Here is a 22,554-nt window from a genome sequence, read left to right as displayed (position 1 = left end):
CCACAATCAATATCCTGTTCCTGCTTTATCCCCATAACCCTTGATTCCACTATCTTTAAGAGCGCTATCCATCTCTTTCTTGAAAGTATCCAGAGACTTGGCCTCCACTGCCTTCTGGGTCAGAGCATTCCATATATCCACCACTCTCTGGGTGAAGAAGTTTCTCCTCAACTCTGTTCTAAATGGCCTACCCCTTACTTTTAAACTGTGTCCTCTGGGTCTGAACTCACCCATCAGCAGAAACATGCTTCCTGCCTCCAGAGTGTCCAATGCTTTAATAATTTTATATGTCTCAATCAGATCTCCTTCCATCCTTCTAAACCCAAGTGTATATAAGCCCAGTCGCTCCAATCTTTCAACATATGATAGTCCCACCGTTCCAGGAATTGATCTCGTGAACCTACGCTGCACTCCCTCAATAGCCAGAAAGTCCTTCCTCAAATTTGGAGACCAAAACTGCACACAATACTGCAGGTGCAGTCTCATTAGGGGCCTGTACAGCTGCAGTAGGACCTCTTTGCTCCTATATTCAATTCCTGTTGTTATGAAGGCCATTAGCTTTCTTCACTGCCTGCTGTACATGTATGCTTGCTTTCATTGACTGATGTACAAGAATACCTAGATCTCGTTGTATGTCCCCTTTACCTAACTTACTCCATTTAAATAGTAATCTGCCTTCCTGTTCTTGCCACCAAAGTGAATAACCACACATTTATCCACATTAAACTGCATCTGCCATGCATCCGTCCACTCACCTCACCTGTCCAAGTCACCCTATATTCTCATAACATCCTCCTCACATTTCAGCCTGCCACCCAGCTTTGTGTCTTCAGCAAATTTGCTAATATTACTTTTAATGCCTTCAACTATATCATTGATGCATATTGTAAACAGCTGCAGTCCCAGCACCGAACCTTGTGGTACCCCACCTGTCACTGCTAGCCAATCTGAAGGGGATCTGTTTATCACTACTCTTTGCTTCCTGTTAGTCAGCCAATTTTCAATCCAAGTCAGTACATTACTCCCAATACCATGTGCCCTAAATTTGCTCACTAATCTCCTTTGTGGGACTTTATCAAAGGCTTTCTGAAAGTCCAGGTACACAACATCCACTGGCTCTCCCTTGTCCATCTTCATAGTTACAGCCTCAAAAAATTCCAGATTAGTCAAGCACAATTTCCCCTTCACCATGCTGACTCTGACCTATCCTGTTACTGCTATGAGTCGTAATTTCATTTTTATAATTGACTCCTGCATCTTTCCCACCACTGACATTCAGGCTAACCAGTCTATAATTTCCTGTTTTCTTTCTCCCTCTATTTTTGAAAAGTGGGACAACATTAGCTACCCCCCAATTTGCAGGAACTGATCTTGAATCTATAGAACATTGGAAAATGATTACCAATGCATCCACAATTTCTAGAGCCACCTCCTTAAGTACCCTGGGATGCAGACCATCAGGTCCCAGGGACTTATCAGCCTTCAGACCTAACAGTCTCTCCAACACTATTTCCTGCTTAATATAAATTCCCTTCAGTTCATCCATTATCCTTGGTCCTTCAGCCACTATTACATCTGGGAGATTGCTTGTGTCTTCCCCAGTGAAGATAGATCCAAAGTATCTATTTAACTCTTCTGCCATTTCCTTGTTCCCCATAATAAATTCACCCATTTCTGTCTTCAAGGTCCAATTTTAGTCCTAGTATCTTAACCAAAGTTTATCTCTCAAATAACATTGCAAAAATACGTTATATGGTCATTATCACATGACTTTTTGTGGGAGCTTGCTATGTCTGGATTTTGGCTATTATGTTTCCTCATTAAAACATTGCCTAACCTTCAGTAATAGTTAATTGGTTGTGAAGTCCATTGGTCATGAAAGGCATTATATAAATACCGTTTATCATTAGAAATGTTCAACTCATTATTTTCCAACTGGGATGATGTAGAGTGGTCTGCTCCAGATGGAATGATTCAAAACAAATTTCTTTGGTGTATCTCATCTGGCTGTAAGGTCAAGCTGTCCTGGGACATGCCTAGAATCAATACATATTTTCCAGTTGTGATGGTGTTCTGGGGTGCAATGTTTTCATTTTCTGAGGTACAGCTGAAAAAATGGAGATGGTCCAAGCTACAATTGAGATGGTCATGCAAGGAAAGCTACATGCATTATACCAATGGCAACTTCCCCACGACTACCAGTGATTAGTTAGCAGGACATGCAGTTTGGCCACAAAACCCAGGTTTTGGTGATTTATCTTCAAAATGAATTGACCAGGACTAGATAATCCAAACTTCAATACTTATAAATAAAAGATGTACAAGATGCCAAAATCAAGGCACAAGTCTGTAACACTTCATGCACTAATCTATGAATGATCCCTTGTAACATATTGACGAAAAGAGGAATGGAAGGGTCTCAGTGTAAGGATATATATATATGCAGTATAATCATGGCACAATTCAATACACTGTTTCTGCTTCTCTCCCCATATCTTTTGAAGGTCACTTAGGACTAAGATGAGGAGACATTTCCTCACCCCGAGAGTGGTGAGTCTGTGGAGTTCTTTTCCTTAGGAAGTGGTCAAGGTGGAAACATTGAAGGTTTAAGTTAGGAGTTACATATAGTTTTTTGGACTGAAGGGATCAAAGTGTATGGGGACAAACCAGAAAGAGGGTACTGAATATCATTGCAGACCCAAATGGCCTACTCCTGCTCCTATTTCAATAACATCCAAATTTTTCATATTCTTTGTACTGCATCCAGAATTATTTATTGTCCTGCAACATACAAAATCTGCAATGGCTATTTACTGTTTCTCTTGAGAATATCAGTGAGATTAGATTTCAAGTTGATTTTTTTTAATGATGCAGATTTGTAATAGTAGTGCTCAAACTGGTGGAGTATATTTCAGTTTTACAATTTCTTGCTGTATCAACCTTTACTCAATCTATGAGGGAAAGCATAAAGCAGACAGATTTAATGATGACAAGAATAAAATAACGTACAGCTGGCTTTTCTTAGCTTGATGTAAATAATTATTAATAGCAATCCATTAATATCCTACCCAAAATCAGCAGTGACTTTTAACATGCAGCTCTGGATGTTTGCTCCCAAGACAGGTCATAGAGTCAGAAAATTCTTGACTCAGTACTCCCACTTTTGGAAAAGGTGGATTAGCAGCTCAATGCTAGACCCACGTGGATGCAGATCAGAGGTGGCCACAGGGACTGCCAAGTGCTAAGACAGGCTAGAAGGGTTTGTCCTGGTTTTGTTTTAAACTATTAAGCCCTTTAACCCCCAGTCTTGAATCTGTTCATCTTATACGCAAACCCCACGTCCCATACCAAGTAAGTGGAAACTCACACCTTCCCATCTTGGCACTTCTTGCCAACTCACGTAGTATTCACCATGGGCAGATGTAATGAGCAATACTGAGATATAGTAAAATAAATTCCTAATTATCTATTAATTATGTAACATGATTCACAAAAGGCATTTAATACATTTTCAGTTCCTTAAATATTTAATTCTTCATTTTAAAAAGAATTAAGCACCACAAAACCAAGACTGATAATCCTCTCATAACACCTTGAAGCTGTTAATCAAACTGCAGAACTTACAGGTCCCTCCTGGTTGTGGAAGCAATCAGCAATAATGTTTAAAAAAAAAAGCTCTTAGGCTTAAATCAACAAAAAAAAAGCATAAAACTGTAAGGACAGCTTTTGTTTTTAAACAATCCATAGACCATAACAGGCAGCAGCTTTGTTTCAAAATTTAAAGGGCTGGGGATTCAAATAACTTGACAGCTGTAAATAGACAAGTAGCAAATGTGAAGGAGCAGCACTCTGAAAGCTGGTGCTTCGAAATAAACCTGTTGGACCATAACCCGTGTTGTGTGATTTTTAACTGTGTACACCCTACTCCAACACTGGCAATTCCAAATCATAAAAATTTCATAACACGTACACGATAACATAAGGATTTTATTCCAATGAAAATGGGGTTAGTTTGAACTTGGCACTGAGTTTAAAAGAAAGCAAAATCCTAGAGATCCCAGAGATCTGAAATGAAAACACAAAAGTGCCAGAGAAACACAAAAGGTCTCGTAGCATTTGTGAGAGAGACACAGAGTTGACATTTCAAGGACAATATGACATCTTTGGAATAAACAGTTCCAATGAAGAGTCAGATGAGACTTGAAATGTTAACACCTAGTTTTAATGCCTGAGCTGTGGTTTTTCACCCATGATAGTGTAACAGTTCACCCAAACTTTTATTGGCTAAAATCGGATCTGATGGCATTGGTGCAAGAATTCCAGATTTGGGCTTCCACCGTAATTTTGAGTAAACCCTGCAGTCTTCACAATTCTAAAAAAACTAAACCACATCATCAGGGTCTTCTTAGAAAGAAATTTTAGTCCATATTTGTGGATTGCAATATGTCTCTGATAAAGTTCTACAAAAAAGTGACATGATAACTTGCAGTCAACTGCAGTGCTGGAAAAGCACAGCAGATCAAGCAGCATCTAAGGCGCAGGATAATCGACATTTCAGGCATAAGCCCTTCATCAGGAATGAGGGGTGGAGAGATCCAGGAAGGGGAGGGAGGTGTCCAAGATGATCCAGGTGAATTTGAGGTTAGGTTGAAAGCTGTTCAACTCCTCATGGGAGCATGAGGTAGCGCCGATACAGTCATCAATGTAGTGAAATAAAAGATGGGGAATGGTGCCAGCGTAGCTGTGAAAGATGGACTGTTCCACATATCCAAAGAAGAGGCAAACATAGCTGGGACTCATATGGGTGCCCATGGATACCCCTTTGGCTTGGAGGAAGTGGGAGGATTAAAAGGAGAAGTTATTGAGGGTGAGGACCAGTTCAGCCAGGCAACTGACTGTGTCGGGGAAGGGTACTGGTTGGGTCAGCACAAGAGGAAGAAGTGGAGGACTTGGAGGCTTTCATCGTGGCAGATAGATGAGTAGAGGGAGTGGATGTCCATGGTGAAGATAAGGCGTTGTGGGTTGGGAAAACGCAAGTCTTGGAGGAGCTGAAAGGCATGGGTGGAGTCCCGAACGTAGGTGTGGAGTTCCTGGACTAAAAGGGACAGGACAATGTCAGAGATTAGGTCGGTGGAGCAGGAGCAGGCTGAGACAATGGGTCGATCAGGGTAGTCAGGTTTGTGAATCTTGGGTAGGAGTTAGAATCAGGCTGTGCAGGGTTCTCGGAATACAAGGTTGGAGGCTGTTGGTGGGAAACCCCCAAAGGTGATGAGGTTGCGGATGGTCTGGGAGATGATGGTTTAGTGATGGGAGGTGGGGTTCTGGTTGAGGGGGCAGTAGGTGGTGTCTGCGAGTTGGCGCCTGGCTTCAGCGGTGTAGAGGTCGGTGCGCCAAACTACCACTGCACCCCCTCTTGTCTACTGGTTTGATGGCGAGGTTGGGGTTTGGGTGGGGCGAGTGGAACACTGAGCATTGTGAGGGTGAGATATTGGAATGGGCGAGAGGGGTAGACAGGTTGAGACGGTCGATGTTGCGACAGCAGTTAGAAATGAAGAGATCAAGGACAGGTAACAGATCAGCACAAGGTGTCAAGGTAGATGGAGTGTGTCCGAGGAAGGAGAAGAGATCCTCGGAGGGTGGGCAGGAGTCTTGATGGAAAAAGTGGGCTCAGAGGTTGAGGCAATGGAAGAAATATTCAAGGTCCCAAATTCATTAATCTGGGGTGTAGTGGGACGAAGGTGAGGCCCTTGCTGAGGACTTGTAGTATGTTTTACACAAAAATAGCCAAACACCTCAATGAGAAAATTAAATTCCTATTGTAACGAGGAAGGATAAAATGTTAAAAATAAGCACATTACATCATTTGCTTTGGAAATTCACCCTTCAAGACATTTCATAATCAGCAGACAGAAAATAAGCTCAAACATGCCATTTTAAGAACGACTTTAATAACTGGTGGAGAAACAGGAGGGAAACAGTAAAAGAAAATGCAACCAGGACTTCTTTTGGACGCAATTTACTGTTGTTTTTACTATAAATATCATACCTGTCTGTGGTTATCTCACTGGTGGCCTGAATTGAATGCTGCTTCACCCCTGAACCATTTTTGATTGAATCTTGTCGCATGAGCCCTTGAGGTCTGTTTTTGTCTGACGCTGGTGTGGAAACGTCCCCTGAGGATAATGGACCTTGGAACTGGGAATGCTCCTGGAGTTTTGCTTTCTTTTCCTCTGGTGCTTCTTCATTTCTGTGGGACACTCCTGCTGTGGTCTCAGCCGGGTCAGCCTCCTGTGGCGTGTTTGGGCCACTGCTATAGAACCAGGCCCCTGATTTAGTGAGGATTTCCTGCTGCTTTCGGCACAAGTTACATACCCACATCACCTGAGACGAGAAAAGTAGGTTAGTCTTAGTGCAGTAATTAATATCATTTTTTTAGAATGAGATTTTAAATCTTTTGATTAAAGACAAAGAGTTCAAATCCTTAAACACATTTTTGTTTAAAAAAACTCAAGGTTAAATCTGGTGTGAAGAATAAAATAAAATTTGGAATATGAATGGTATAAGGTATTTCCTTTCCTCAACTCTCCAGTCAAGTGCATAGACCCTTCTTCAAAGGATGGGTCAAGAAAACTACAGCATCATGCATATTGATTGACCTACAAAGGGAACTCCAGTCAAACTCTGGGAAACTCACCATTTTAAAATCGACATGTTGAGATATCAATTCAGAATGGGATTTGTACCCAATTACTCTGTGTAGATTTAATGTTATACTGCCCAGATAACCAAGTCATTACTTGGTTACCCTAATTTCTAGCTGTCAAAATCATCAGTAACAGATGGTACAGAGTTTATTACTATTGGGTCATACTCTTGGGTTTCTGCTATGAATATTTTACAGCATTTATATGGCAAGAAGCCAAAGATACTCCCAAATAGAACAGACTGAAAAGACAAAAAAACTGAGACACATGTGTACAAAGTAAGAAAACTAATGATTGGTCTGAACGAATTGCAGATGCTGTTAATCAGAAACTTCTGAGGAAGGAGCACACAATCTAAAATGCTAACTCTGATTTCTCTTCACAGATGCTTCCCTACCTGAACTTTTCCAGCAATTTCTATATTTGTTGTTGATGACTGATCTTAGAGACAAGGTAAAAGAAGTTTCCAGTTTGAAATAATGAGCTAAATTTTACCAGGAAATTCTTCAGTAGCAATTTTGGTGAATTTCTTGGAAGGACTTTCTCCGTGAGCAGCAAACATTTTTTTGCACTCTTTCCTCAAAATTACCTTATTACCTATGCACCAAGCACGCTGGTGTCTAGCTTTACACCATTTTTCACCTACTTACTACAGACAGAAATACTGAGTAATATTGGGAACCTCGGGGTGTCTAGCACAGTGTCATCTTGCACAGTGCACATGTCGTGAGAGCTAGCCTTTCACCACTCGCTAGCAAGAATCTCATCCCACCATTCAACACTTGGTTGGAAATGGGGCTTTTTGATCCTCAACAGCAGGAAGCTCCTCACTGCCAATCACATGGAATTCTCCTAAATTTGTGTCTCATGCCCACATCACTCAGTGCCTGGCATGATTTCATATTAATTCAAATTCCAAGAACAACGGCAACACTGCTGCTTCACAGTGTCAGAGTTCGAAGTTCAATTCCAGCCTTTGGTGACTGTGTGGAGGTTGCATGTTCTTCCAAAGTCTACATTGGATTCTGCTGGATGCTCTGGTTTCATATTCCAAAGGTGTGCAGATTTGGTGGATTAGTCATGATAAATATAGGTTATAAGGATGGGGTAAGATGTTCTTTGGAGGTTTGGTGCAGACTCAATGGGATGAATGGCCTCTTTCTGCACTGTAAGGATTCTATGATTCTATGAAGACACCGGAGACAGATTTTATAAAGCCTGCTAAGAATGGAAGTACGGTGAGGAGTGACTTAATTATGTAACAATCCAAGTTTCACTTTCAAAACAGCAGTTGGAGACCAGAGATCCAAGTCAACAGCAAGTTTATGACATGTCAGGCCTCAGATCAATGTGCAATTAATGCCTATTTGCAATATTCCATGAATACACATTAGCATACAACAAATAATCTTTCTGAACGCTGACCCAGTCCAGCATGTGTCACAGAGCAGGGTCACCTCAAAGTGTAAAAGTAAACTGTTTTTAATTGTGGTGGCTTGTAACAGATGGGGTAAACACTAAAGCTATTTCCTTGATTTTTGAGCAGGATAATCATGGATTGACTTTAGCTTAGAAAACCCAAACATTAAATGTTTATGACAGTTTGGAGGAGACCTGACTGAGGTCAGAAGCAAATATAGTTTTACACCTCGAAACAAAGCAGGAAACTTGCAGTAGTATCAGTATAGCGTTTTGAAACTTGCAAGAAATAAAAGGAATGTTTGGTTATAAACCAGTAGGGTATCACAGAGAAAGCTGAGAAAGTTTAAGCTCTCAGAATTGTGAACATTCAGGCAAGTTCACAGGTACAGTAATGGTGAAAGAGAATCCATTAAGTAGAAGTTGAATTTTTGGTCCAGAGGGGCAATAGTTCTAGCTTTGAATGTCTGTGATGGACAGTGTCTGTGAACCAGCTGATAGACAAAAAAACCGGAGATGCTAAAATCAAAAGTAGACAATCAAAAGGCTGAATGAATACAGCAAGCTAGGCGGCATCAGGAGGTGGAGAAGTCAATGTTTTGGGCATTAACCCTTCTTCAGGACTAGATGTGAGGATAGGGGGAGCTACAGATAAAGAGTTGGGGGCATGGGTGGGGAGAGTAGTGGAAAGATGGTGAGTAGACACAGGCAGTGGGTACGACCTGGTTAGTTGACAGGAGAGATGAATCCGGTTGGTAGTCAGAAGGAATAGAAGGGAGGAGGTAGATCTGGAAAGGGAACTGGGGGATGGGTATGAAGATTATTTGAAATTAGAGAACTCAATGTTAAATCATAGAGCTACAGAGATGTACAGCACGGAAACAGACCCTGCGGTCCAACTTGTCCATGCCGACACCCAACCCAATCTAGTCCCACCTGCCAGCACCTGGCCCATATCCCTCCAAACCCTTCCTATTCATATACCCATCCAGATACCTTTTAAATGTTGCAACCGTACTGGCTTCCACCACTTCCTCTGGCAGCTCATTCCATACACGTACCACCCTCTGAATGAAAAAGTTGCCCTTCAGGTCTCTTTTATATCTTTCCCCTCTCACCCTAAACCTGTGCCCTCTAGTTCTGGACTCCTCCATCTCAAGGAAGAGACTTTGTCTATTTATCCTATCCACGCCCCTCATGATTTTATAAACCTCTATAAAGGTCACCCCTCAGCCTCCAACATACCAGGAAAAACAGCCTCAACCCATTCAACCTCTCCTTATAGCTCAAATCCTCCACCCTGGCAACATCCTTGTAAATCTTTTCTGAACCCTTTCAAGTTTCACAACATCTTTCCGATAGGAAGGAGACCAGATTTGCACGCAATATTCCAAAAGTGGCCGAACCAATGTCATGATTTCCCAACTCCTGTACTCAATACTCTGACCAATAAAGGAAAGCATACCAAACAGCTTCTTCACTAGTCTATCTACGTGTGACTCCACTTTCAAGGAGTTATGAACCTGCACTCCAAGGTCTCTTTGTTCAGCAACACTCCCCAGAACCTTACCATTAAGTGTTTAAGTCCTGCTAAGATTTACTTTCACAAATTGCAGTACTCCGCATTTATCTAAATTAAACTCCATCTGCCACTTCTCAGCCCATCTGATCAAAATCCCATTGCAATCTGAAGTAACCTTCTTTGCTGTCCACTACACCTCCAATTTTGGTGTCATCTGCAAACTTACTAACCAAACCTCTTATGCTCACATTCAAATCAATTACATAAATGATGAAAAGTACCAATCTTTGTGGCATTCCAATGATCACAGGCCTCCAGTCTGAAAAACTACCTCCACTACCACCCTCTGTCTTCTACATTTGAGCCAGTTCTGTATCCAAATGGCTAGTTCTCCCTGTATCCAATGAGATCTAACCTTGCTAACCAGTGTACCGGGGGAACCTTGTCGAACGCCTTACTGATGTCCATATTGACCACGTCTACCGCTCTGCCCTCATCAATTCTTTTTGTTACTTCTTCAAAAAACTCTATCAAGTTTGAGAGACATGATTTCCCACGCACAAAGCTATGTTGACTATCGGCAAGCTTTGCCTTTCCAAATACATGTACAGAAAGTGAGGTCTGCAGATGCTGGAGATCAGAGCTGAAAATGTGTTGCTGGAAAAGCGCAGCAGGTCAGGCAGCATCCAGGGAACAGGAGAATCGACGTTTCGGGCATAAGACCTTCTTCCTGAAGAAGGGCTTATGCCCGAAACGTCGATTCTCCTGTTCCCTGGATGCTGCCTGACCTGCTGCGCTTTTCCAGCAACACATTTTCAAATACATGTACATCCTATCCCTCAGGATCCCCTCCAACAACTTGTCCACCACCGACATCAGACTCACTGGTCTATAGTTCCCTGGCTTGTCCTTACCACCCTTGTTAAACAGTGGCACCATGTTAGCCAACCTCCAGACTTCGAGCATCTCACTTGTGATTATCGGTGACACAAATATCACACAAGGGGCCCATCAATCACTTCCAGAACTTCCCACAGAGTTCTAGGGTACACCTGATCAGGTCCTGTGGATTCTTCCACTTTTAGGTGTTTCAAGAAATCCAGCACTTCCTCCTCTGTAATATGGACATTTTCCAAGATATCGCCATCTATTTCTCTACATTCTATACCTTCCATGTGCTTTACCACAGTAAATACTATGCAAAATACTAGTTTTGTATCTCCCCATCTCCTGTGGTTCCACACAAACACCACCTTGTTGATCTTTGAGGGGCCCTATTCTCTCCCTAGTTACCGTTTTGTCGTTAATGTATTTATAAAAACCCTATGGATTCTCCTTAACTCTATGTCTTAGCTCTTTGCCAATGCTATCTCATGTCCCCTTCTTGCCCTCCTGATTTCATTCAGGCAGTAGGCTGTCAAGGCAGAAAATAAGGTGTTGTTTCTCCAATATGCAGTCTGATTCACTGCGGCAATGGAGGAGCCAGAGGATGGACGAGTTGGAGGGGGAATTGAAATCGGCAGTGACCGGGAGATCAGGCTGGCTGATTTGGACCAGACAAAAATACTCGACAAAGCGGTCACCTGGTGTACATTTGGTCTCACTGATGTAGAGAAGACCACATTAGGAGCATCGGATGCAGTAGACTAGGTTGGAAGAGATGCAGGTGAACCTCTGCAGGACTGTTTGGGGCCCTGGATGGAGGTGAGGAAGGTGGTGTACAGCATCTTTTTCAGTTGCAGGGGAAATTATGGGGCGGGGTTGGTGGGATGTGTGGTGCGAACCAGGGACTGGCAAATGGAACATTTCTGCAGAAGGCAGAGGGCAGTGGGGAGGTTAAGAGGAGATTTAGGAGAGCTGGAAGGGAGCTTTAGCGGGTGGGATTAAGGAAAACCCTAAGGTGTTCTACACTTGTTTGAGGAACAAGAGGATGGCCAGAATGAGGATAGGGCCTATCAGGCATAGTGGAGAAAACTTGTGCCTGGAGTCTGAGGAGGTAGGGGAGGTCCTCAATGAATACTTGGCTTCAGTATTCACCACTGAGGGAGACCTTGTCATTTGTGAGGTCAATGTAAAGCAAGCTGATATGCTTGAACAGGTTTATACTAAGGAGGAGGATGTACTGGAAATTTTGAAAATCGTAAGGATAAATAAGTCCCCTGAGCCAGACAGGATATACCCAAGGTTGCTACTGGAACCGAGAGAAGAGATTGCTGCACCTTTGGCAATGATCTTTGTATCCTCATTGTCCACTGGAGTAAAACCAGATGATGAGAGGGTGGCAAATATTATTCCCTTATTCGAGAAAGAATTCTTGTTTAAGAATCCGAGGAATTACAGACCAGTCAGTCTTACATCTGTGGTGGGCGATTTATTGGAGAGGATTCTGAGAGACAGGATTTATGACTATTTGGAAAATCATAGCTTGATTGGAGATAGTCAGCATGGCTTTGTGAGGGGCAGGTCATGCCTCACAAGTCTTATTGAATTTTATGAGTGTGACAGAACACATTGATGAAGGTAGAGCAGTGGATGTGGTGTACATGGATTTTAGCAAGGCGTTTGATCAGGTTCCCCATGGTAGGTTCATTCAGAAAGTAAGAAGGCATGGGATACAGGGAGATTTGGCTGTCTGGATGCAGAATGGACAGAGGGTGGTAGAAGATGGAAAGTATTCCACCTGGATCTCAGTGACCAGTGGTGTTGCGCAGGGATCTGTCCTGGGATCTCTGTTTTGTGATTTTTATAAATGACTTGGATGAGGCAGTTGAAGGGTGGGTTAATAATTTTGCCGATGACACGAAGGTTGGAGGAGTGGTGGATCATGTGGAAAGCTATTGTAGATTGCAAGAGACATTGACAGGATGCAGAACTGGGCTGATAAGTGACAGATGGAGTTCAACCTGGAAAAGTATAAAGTGATTCACTTTGGAAGGTCGAATTTGAATGCAGAATACAGGGTTAAAGGCAGGATTCTTGGCAGTGTGGAGGACCAGAGGAATCTTGGGGTCCATGTCCATAGATCCCTCAAAGTTGCCACCTAGGTTAATAGAGTTGTTAAGAAGGCCTATGGTGTGCTGGCTTTCGTTAGCAGGGGGATTGAGTTTAAGAGCTATGAGGTTATGTTGCAGCTCTATGGTGTCCAGGTTAGACCACAACTGGAATATTGTGTTCAGTTCTGGTTGCCTCATTATAGGGAGGATGTGGAAGCTTTAGATAAGGTTCAGAGGAGTTTACCAGGATGCTGTCCGAACTGGAGGGCATGTCTTATGAAGAAAGGTTGACGGAGCGAAGGCTTTTCTCATTGGAGCGAAGTAGGGTGATAAGTAGCTTGACAGAGGTGTACAAGATGATCAGAGGCATAGAAAGAGTGAATACTCAGAGACTTTTTCTCAGGGCAGAAATGTCTATGACAAGGGGCCATAATTTTAAGGTGATTGGAAGAAGGTTTAGGAGAGAGTCTATTCCTTACACAGAGTGGTGAGTGTATGGAATGCATTGCTAGTGGTGGTAATAGTGTCAGATACATTAGGAACATTGAAGCAACTCTTCGATAGGCATAAGGATGATAGGAGAAAATGAGGGCTATGGGTATGTAGGTTAGTTTGATCTTAGGGTAAGATAAAAGGTTGGCACAACATCGAGGGCTGAAGGGCCTGCACTGTGCTGCACTATCCTATACTCTACGTTCTGTGTTCTGGGTTGTATGGTCTATCTGGAGTTGACAGGAGTGTTGGAGAATGGTACATTAGATGTAGAGGCTGGTGGGGTGCAAAGTGAGGACAATGGGGACCTTTTTTTTAATGTTTCGAGGGTGGGGGTTTTCGAGCAATGAAACTGGGAGTGGAGGAAGTGTGGTGGAGGGCTATCTGGATGACAGAGAGGAGAAAATAAAGTTGGTTGAAATAGGAGGACATCTGGAATGCTTGAGAGTAGAACATCTCATTTCCAGAGCATTTGCAAAGGAGATTGAGGAATTAGGAAAAATGGGTGGAGTTTTTGCAGGATACAGGGTGGGAAGAGGTGTCGACCTGGTAGCTATGTGACTCTGTGGGTTTATAGTAAATGCCGGTCCGTAAACTGTTGCCGGAGATGGAAATAGAGAGGTTAAGCAAGGTGGGAGGTGACGAAGATAGACAAAGTGAATTTGATGGCAGGATGAAAATAGTTAATTAAGTTGATGAACTGCTCCAGTTCAGCCTGGCTGCAGGATGCAGCACCGATGCAGTGATCGATATAACGGTGGAAGAGTTGAGGAACAGTACCTGTGAACATACTGAAGAAGGAAAAAGTGAGGACTGCAGATGCTGGAGACCAGAGTTGAAAAGTGTGGTGCTGGAAAATCGCAGCAGGCCAGGCAGCATCCGAGGAGCAGGAGAATCGACATTACGGGCATAAGCCCTTCTTCAGGAATGAGGCTGGTGTGCCAAGCGGGCTGAGATAAAAGCTATAGGGGGGCGGGGGGGGGGGTGCTGGGAATACGATAGGTGGAAGGAGGTGAGGGAGAGGGTGATAGGGGGTGGGGGCGGAGAGGTCGGGAAGAAGATTGCAGGTCAAGAGGGCGGTGCTGGATCCAGGGATTGGGACTGAAATAAGATGGGAGGAGGGGAATTGAGGAAGCTGGAGAAATCTACCTTCATCCCATGTGGTTGGAGGGTTCCGAGGCAGAAGATGAGGCGCTCTTCCTCTGAGCGTCACGTGGCCAGGGTCTGGCGATGGAGGAGGCCAAGGACCTGCATGTCCGTGGCGGAGTGGGAGGGGGAGTTAAAGTGTTCAGCCACGGAGCGGTTGGGTTGGTTGGTGCAGGTGTCCCAGAGGTGTTCCCTGAAATGTTCAGCAAGTAGGTGCCCTGTCTCCCCAATGTAGAGGAGACCACATTGGGTGCAGCGGATACAGTAAGTGACGGTTGTGGAGGTGCAGGTGAATTCACCTGGAGGGTGTGGCTTGTGTCCTGGATGTAGATGGCAAATGCCTAGATTAAGGGAAAGAGAATGGAGTTGAGGTATGAAGAAGTGAGTTCAGTGGGCAAGAGCATGTGGAGACAATAGGTGGATGGGGTAAGTGGGTTGCTGTTGGAATTGGGCAATGTGGAGTCTGAGGGGACTATGGGGTTGAAGGTGGTGGGAGTAGAGATCATTGGAGGCGATGAGGTCGCGGACAGTGTGAGAGGTGCTGACTTGATGGGCAATGGTGGGGTCATGGTCAAGGGGAGGTAGGATGTGGTGCAGACAGCTGGCATTCAGCCTCTGCAACAGAGGGGTCCGTTCTCCAGACAACCATAGCCCCACCTTTGTCAGTGGGTTTGATAGTGAAATGGGGATTAGTGCAGAGAGTGTGGAATGCTGTACATTCAGAGGGGGCGAGGTTGCAGTGTGGAGAAATTGAGGCAGTTGATGTTGCATCAGCAGTCAGCAATAAAGAGTTCCAGGGTGAGAAAGAGGCTTGAGAGAGCATCCAGGAGGAATAAGAAGGTTGAAAGTGGGAGACGAGTCCTCGGAGAGTGCTTGGGAATCTTTATCAAAGAAGGTAGCACAGGGGCGGAGGAAGAAGAGCTCCACATCATGGCAGGGATGGACGGGCATAAACATGAGCTCTTTCCTGAGGGCAGTCCATTTGGCCCCAGAGTTCGAGATCAGTGGGATGGTGAATGTGCAGCATGGTTCAGGGTTGGGATTTGGGAGGGATCTTGAGGAGGCTAAAGGATGGGAGGGGTGAATGGGAATTGCATGCGATGGATGAGGGATGGACGCAATGTGGTGAGGGGGAGCAGTTGTTGGAGAGTAAGGAGAGTGAGAAGGTGATGGGCTGGGGAGTGGGATGGAGGATTGGATGTGGGGAGGGATGCGGAGGTGAGGAGGTAGAGGGAAGAGATGTAGAGATCTTGAATGTATTGTGGGGGGTGGACAGATGAGGAAGGAAAGGTGTGCTAGCTAGCTGCGGGGAGGGGGGTAGATCGGAATCCGTGTGTTGATTGGAGAGTGGGCAGTGTCTGAAATGGAGGCAGTCTTTGCTACATCGGTGAGGCTAAATGTACACGAGATGACCACTTCGCCAAGCATCCTCACCTGGCCCGTAATGGCCAGCATGACCCTGTGGTACATAGAACATAGAACATAGAACAATACAGCACAGAACAGGCTCTTCGGCCCACGATGTTGTGCCGAACATTTGTCCTAGCACCACCACTTCAATTTCCCCTCCCACTTTCCGTCCAACATGTCCATCCTCTGCCTCCACCATTGTCGCTGTGAATCCATAAGACACAGGAGCAGAAATTAGGCCATTCAGCTCATCACATCAGCTCCACCATTCAATCATGGCTTATAAGTTTCTCAGGAGACAGACTGACCTGCTGTGCTTTTCCAGCAACACACTCTCAACTCTGATAAGTTTCTCAACTTCATTCTCCCACTTTCTCCTGGTAACCCTTGACAATCAAAATATCTATCTCAGTCTTAAATATACTCAATGACAAGGCCTCCACAACCTTCTGTGGCAATGAATTCCATAGATTCACCACTCCCTGGCTGAAGAAGTTTCTCCTTAACTCTGTTCTGAAATGTCTTCATTTTACTCGAAGGTTCGAGGGTCCTAGTCTCTCCTACCAATGGAAACATCTTTCCAACATTCACTCTGTCCAAGCCATTCAGTATTCTCTAAGTTTCAATTATATTTCCCCTCATCCTTCTAAACTCCATCAAGTATACACCCAGAGTCCTCAAACGTTAAGCTTTTCATTCCTGCGCTCAATTCTTATGGACCTCTTCTGAACACATTCCAGGGCCAGCACATCCGTCCTGAGATATGGGGCTCAAAGCCGCGTACAATACTCCAAATGTGGTCTGACCAAAGCATTATAGAGCCTCAGAAGTACATCCTGTTTTCATGTTCAAGTTCTCTCAAAATAAATGCCAACATTGCATTTACATTCCTCACTACTGACACAACCTGCAAGTTCACCTGGAGAGAATCCTGGACTAGAAATCTCGTCTCTTTGCAGACTTCAGAATTTTCTCCCCATTTAGAAAATAGTCCATGCTTCTATTCTTCTTAGAAAAGTGCATGACTTCACACTCCCTGGCTGAAGAACTCCCATGTTGTACTCCATTTGTTACTTCGTTGCACACTCTCCTAACCTATCCAAATCCTTCTGCAGCCTCCCTGCCTCTTCAATATCATCTGTCCCTCTACCTATCTTTGTATCATCTGAAAACTTAGCCAGAATGCCCTCAGTTCCTTCATTGCGATCATTATACATAAAGTGAAAAGTTGTGGTCCCAACACTGACCTTTGCGGAACACCACTTGTCACTGGCTGTCATCCTGAGAAAAGATTCTTTTATCCCACTCTCTGCTTTCTGCCAGACACCTGGGCAGAATCAGACCACCTGGGCAGTCTACAGCCTGAAGAACTTAACATCAATTTCTCTGATCTCAAATAACCTTCCCACCCATCAGCCAGCTCACTTTTCAGCCCTGCCTCCTCCCTTCCATTCTACCCACCCACCCTTCCTTCAAGCAACTGTTATGAACCAGGCCAGAACCCTCAAAACATTTCAAGAAGGTCGCCCAGACCCTAACTTTGCTAGTTCTTTTAAGCAGGTATAAAGTGGATACTCAGGAAGAGATTCCGCTAGTCAAACCACTTAGTTTTAAACAATACAGAATTTATTTACAAGATTTATGAACGAAACACAAACAACAGAAAACAAAATACCGAATAACTTAATCTATCTAAAACACAACAGATCATCCCAACTTAATGATGTTGTTCCAAATACTTGTAACAATCTCCATAAAAACTGCTTAGCACAAATGCAAAATCAAACACAAGTTGTTACAGGATTCAGCAGCTTTTTCCACACTACTGATAAAAACCACACCAAACCAGAGAAAAGCTGAGTTGGGAGAACTGGCCACTTCCCTTTCATTGTACAAGTGTGATTTGTTTAAACCTGAAAGCATTCTGCCTGAGGCAGTATCTGTTAACTATATCACATTGGCCCTAAAACCCTTCAACACGAGAATGTTCGGAGTTTGTGTCATTTACAACCTCTCTGGAAAAAAGAAAATCACCCCTCCCATCAACTAACCATGTCGTACCCACTACTTATCTGCTTATCACTAGCTCAGCATTCTAGTTTTCTCCCCATTCCACCCCTCTCTATTTATCTGTAGCTCCAATTTCCCTCACATCTAGTCCTGAGAAGGGTTAATACTCAAAACGTTGACTTCTCCTGGTGCTGCCTGGCTTGCTGTGTCCTTCCAGTCTCCTGTTTGTCCAAACCAGTTGAGACCTTGTTTCCCTACATGTTTGAAAATCTTTCAAATGGTGTGCTATATGTTGACAGCATACATGGCATAATGAATCTGTTCTTTTTTTAAGGAAACTCTTCAGCATTGTGTGAATTTGTCTCAGTGCACGATAACTACATTAATATGAAAAAAAAACTATCAATCCAGATTTCATTCCAGGCTCTCACTTGGGATGTTATCAAGTCTGGACTCTTTCCAGGATTTGAACTTACTGAAGTTAAGAGGGATCTGTGTTTCTTTTAAATAATCAGCTTCATGGAGATGCTGAACATAACACAGGAGTGCAGATTGGATTTTCAAGGTGAATTTGAATTATGCTTGGATATTTCTCAGAATAGAGGACATAACAGTAGATTTTAAATTTTAAAAAAATTATTAAGGCTCGATAAGTAAGTTAGCAGATAAATTAAAGATAAAAATAAAGACATGATATCATAGGGAAGAGGTACCGAAAGTTCATCAGCTTCCCCACCATCTTTATGAAGAAATTTCTCCTTATCACAGTTCAAAATAGCCTTACACATTTCCTGAAATTGTGACCCTTAATTCTTGAGCTGTCAGCCAGGGAAGAAGCAATCCCTGAACATAGATAGAACATAGAACAATACAGCACAGAACAGGCCCTTCGGCCCACAACGTTGTGCAGAACATTTGTCCTAGCTTAAGCACCTATCCATGTACCTATCCAATTGCCGCTTAAAGGTCACCAATGATTCTGACTCTACCACTCCCACAGGCAGCGCATTCCATGACCCCACCACTCTCTGGGTAAAGAACCTACCCCAGACATTCCCCCCATACCTTCCACCCTTCACCTTAAATTTATGTCCCCTTGTAACATTCTGTTGTACCTGGGGGAAAAGTCTCTGACTGTCTACTCTATCTATTCCCCTGATCATCTTATAAACCTCTATCAAGTCACCCCTCATCCTTCGCCGTTCCAATGAAAAAAGGCCTAGCACTCTCAACCGATCCTCGTACAACCTATTCTCCATTCCAGGCAACATCCTGGTAAATCTCCTCTGCACCCTCTCCAAAGCTTCCACATCTTTCCTAAAATGAGGCGACCAGAATTGCACACAGTACTCCAAATGTGGCCTTACCAAGGTCCTATACAGCTGCAACATCACCTCATGACTCTTGAATTCAATCCCTCTGCTGATGAATGCTATTACACCATAGGCCTTCTTACAAGCTCTATCTACCTGAGTGGCAGCTTTCAAAGAGCAATGAACATAGACCCCAAGATCCCTCTGCTCCTCCACCTTACTAAGAACCTTACCGTTAACCCTGTATTCCGCATTCTTATTTGTCCTTCCAAAATGGACAACCTCACACTTGACAGGGTTGAACTCCATCTGCCACTCCTCAGCCCAGCTCTGCATCATGTCTAAGTCCCTTTGCAGCCGACAACAGCCCTCCTCACTATCCACAACTCCACCAATCTTTGTATCGTCTGCAAATTTACTGACCCACCCTTCGACTCCCTCTTCCAAGTCATTAATAAACATTACAAACAACAGAGGACCCAGAACTGATCCCTGCGGAACTCCACTTGTAACTGGGCTCCAGGCTGAATATTTACCATCTACCACCACTCTCTGACTTTGACCGGTTAGCTAGTTCTCTATCCAACCGGCCAAATTTCCCACTATCCCATACCTGCATCCAGTTTGTCCAGGCCCATCAGAATATTATGTGTGTCAATGAGGTTTCATCTCATCCTTCTAAACTCCAGTGAATACAGATTTAGTTGGCCCAATCTCTCTTCATACGACAAACCTTCCACTCCAGAAATTCCCAAAAACATTAAACAGCACCTTCCAAAGCCCTAACCACTTCCACCTCGAAGGACAAAGAACTGCAGATACATGGGAACACCGCAGCCTGCAAGCTCCTCTCCAACCACTCACCATCCTAACTTGGAAATAGATCATCATTTCCTCACTGTTATTGGGTCAAAATTCTCAAATTCCCTCTCTCATGATACCCACATCCATGAATAAGTTTTACAAAAGAATCTGTCTGATGAACCTTCGCTATATCCTACCTGTGGCAAGTACATATTTTCTTCATCAAGGAGACTAAAATTATACACAATCCTCCAAGCATGGTCTCACCAAAGCTTGGGCAGCTGTAAATAGACATATTTGCTCCTGCAGCCAAATCCTCTTGCAATCATTTGCCTTTCCAAATGCACTTGTATGCTTGCTTTCTGTGAGTGGTGAACAAGGACACCCAGGTTCCCTTTTATATTAACATTTTCCAATTTATATTTTAAATAGTATTCTGCCATTCTTTTTGTTCTACCCAGGTATGCAACTTGAAACTTATTCAAGTTATCTTGCATCTGACTACTCATTCAAATTGTCTACACAGCCTTGAAGCTTCTGAAACTCTTCCTCACCACTCACATTCCTATGTATTTTTATGATATTGGCATCTTTAATACATTTCATTCCCTCATCAAAATTGTTATGTTGCAAATAGCTCGAAACGTCGATTCTCCTGTTCCTTGGATGCTGCCTGATCTGCTCCGCTTTTCCAGCAACACATTTTCAGCTCTGATCTCCAACATCTGCAGCCCTCACTTTCTCCTGCAAATAGCTGGGACCCAAGGACTGAGCCCATTTACCTTCCACTCTGAAAAAGACCTATTTATACCTTCTGTTTCCTGTCTGCGAAATAATTCTCAATCCATGATAGGATACTTTCACCAATTCACCATCAAAAACTTCCTCAAAATCCAAATAAACCACATAATTCTCATTTAACATTTCTACCAGTCACACCCTAAAAGAACTCGACTAGATTTATCAAACATGATTCTCTTTCATAACCCATGCTGACTTTATGTAATCATTTTCTGTTTTTTTTTAAGTTTCCTGATATCACAGCTTTTATAATAGAGTCAGTATTCTCCTCACTACTGGTGTTAGACTGACCAGTATTTAATTATTGGTTTTCTACTTCTCTCCTTTTTTATCCCCAAGTTAAATTTATCACCCTCCAACCTGCCAGACGTGCTCCAGAATCTGTAGAAGTTCGGAAATTGACAACCAATGGACCCATAATTTTATGGCCATTCCCGTTAATGCCCTGGAATGTAGAAAATGAGTTTGTTTGCTTCAATATTCAATAGCGAGAAGGACCTTGTTGATAGTGAGAACATTGTGGACCAGATTAATAGGCTTGAACAGATCAACATTAAGAAAGTGAATGTGCTGGAAATTCTAAGAAACATCAAGATAGATAAGTCCCCAGTGACAGTACAGATATATCAAAAGTTACTACAGAAAGAGAGGAAAGAGGTTGCTGCACCTCTGGCGATGATGTTTGCATCCTCACTCTCCATGAGAATAGTACTGGACGATTGGAGAGAGGAGAATGTCATTCTTCTGTTCAAAAAAAGGAATAGGGAAATCCTTGGGAATTACAGATCAGTCAGTCTTACGTTTGTGGTAAACAAGGTGCTGGAAAGAATTCTGACATATAGGATTTATGACTTGCGAGTTTTGAGAAGATTTGTACCTCAGGTTGAGGTTCTTGATATAGGTTTGCTCGCTGAACTGGAAGGTTCGTTTTCAGACGTTTCATCACCATACTCGGTAACATCACCAATGAGCTTCCCCCAGAGGCTCACTGATTGATGTTACCAAGTATGGTGATGAAATATCTGAAAGCACTCTTTCCAGCTCAGCGAACAAACCTACATCCAGGATTTATGACTATTTGGTAAAACAGTTTGATTAAAGATAGGCAGGGCATGCCTCACAAACCTTATTGAGTTATTGAGGATGTGACGAGACAAGTTGACAAAGGCCGAGCAGTTGGATGTGGTGTATATGGATTCAGTAAGGCATTTGATAAGCTTCCCCATCGTAGGCTCATTCAGAATGTTAGGAGGTATGGGATACAGGGAAATTTGGCTATCTGGATACAGAATCGGCTGGCTGAAGAAGACAGCAAGTGGTAGTGGATGGAAAGCATTCCACCTCCATGTTGGTGACCAGTGGAGTCCTGCAGGGATGTGTGCTTGGGCCTCTGCTCTTAGTAGTTTTTATAAGTGGTTTGGATGAAGAAGTGAAAGAGTGGGTTAGTAAGCTTGCTGATGACACAAATGTCAGTGGTGTTATAGATAGTGGCGAGGGCTGTTGCAGGTTACAAGACTTTGACAGGATGCAGAGCTGGGCTGAGAAGTGGCAGATGGAGTTCGACTTGGATAAAGAGGTAGTGATTCATTTTGGATGGTTGAAATTGAATGCTGAATATAGGGTTAAAGACAGGATTTGTGGCCGTGTTGGGGAAGACAGGGATCTTGGGGTCCATGTACATAGATCCCTCAAAGTTGCCACCCAAGTTGATAGGGTTGTTAAGAAGATGTGTGGTGTTTTGGCTTTCATTAACAGGGGAATTGAGTTTAAGAGCCACGAGGTTTTGCTGCAGCTCTATAAATCCTGGTTAGACCACTCTTGGAATATTGTGTCCAGTTCTGGTCACCTCATTATAGCAAAGATGTGGATGCATTAGAGAGGATGTGGAAGAGATTTACCAGGATGCTGCATGGATTGGAGGGCTTGCCTTATGAAGAGAG

At 43.4% G+C, this 22,554-nt stretch overlaps 1 protein-coding gene across 41 annotated transcripts in view; it reads right to left on the bottom strand.

Annotated features, from left to right (window-relative positions):
- Window positions 1-22,554, bottom strand: part of rims2a (regulating synaptic membrane exocytosis 2a) — a 1,173,408-nt gene that overhangs the window by 721,552 nt on the left and 429,302 nt on the right. For all 41 annotated transcript variants that reach the window (XM_087986344.1, XM_087986315.1, XM_087986332.1 and 38 more), the window contains one exon: window positions 6,047-6,381. In XM_087986344.1, coding sequence (XP_087842470.1) covers window positions 6,047-6,381 — 335 coding nt within the window. The remainder of the gene's footprint in view (window positions 1-6,046; window positions 6,382-22,554) is intronic.

Source organism: Chiloscyllium plagiosum, unplaced genomic scaffold (assembly GCF_037043375.1).
Source record: "Chiloscyllium plagiosum isolate Xiang-an unplaced genomic scaffold, Cpla_swu_hap1 HiC_scaffold_4, whole genome shotgun sequence".
Classification (NCBI taxonomy): domain Eukaryota; kingdom Metazoa; phylum Chordata; class Chondrichthyes; order Orectolobiformes; family Hemiscylliidae; genus Chiloscyllium; species Chiloscyllium plagiosum.
The sequence above is the reverse complement of the archived record's forward strand: the minus strand, read 5'-3'. Positions and strand labels throughout refer to the sequence as shown.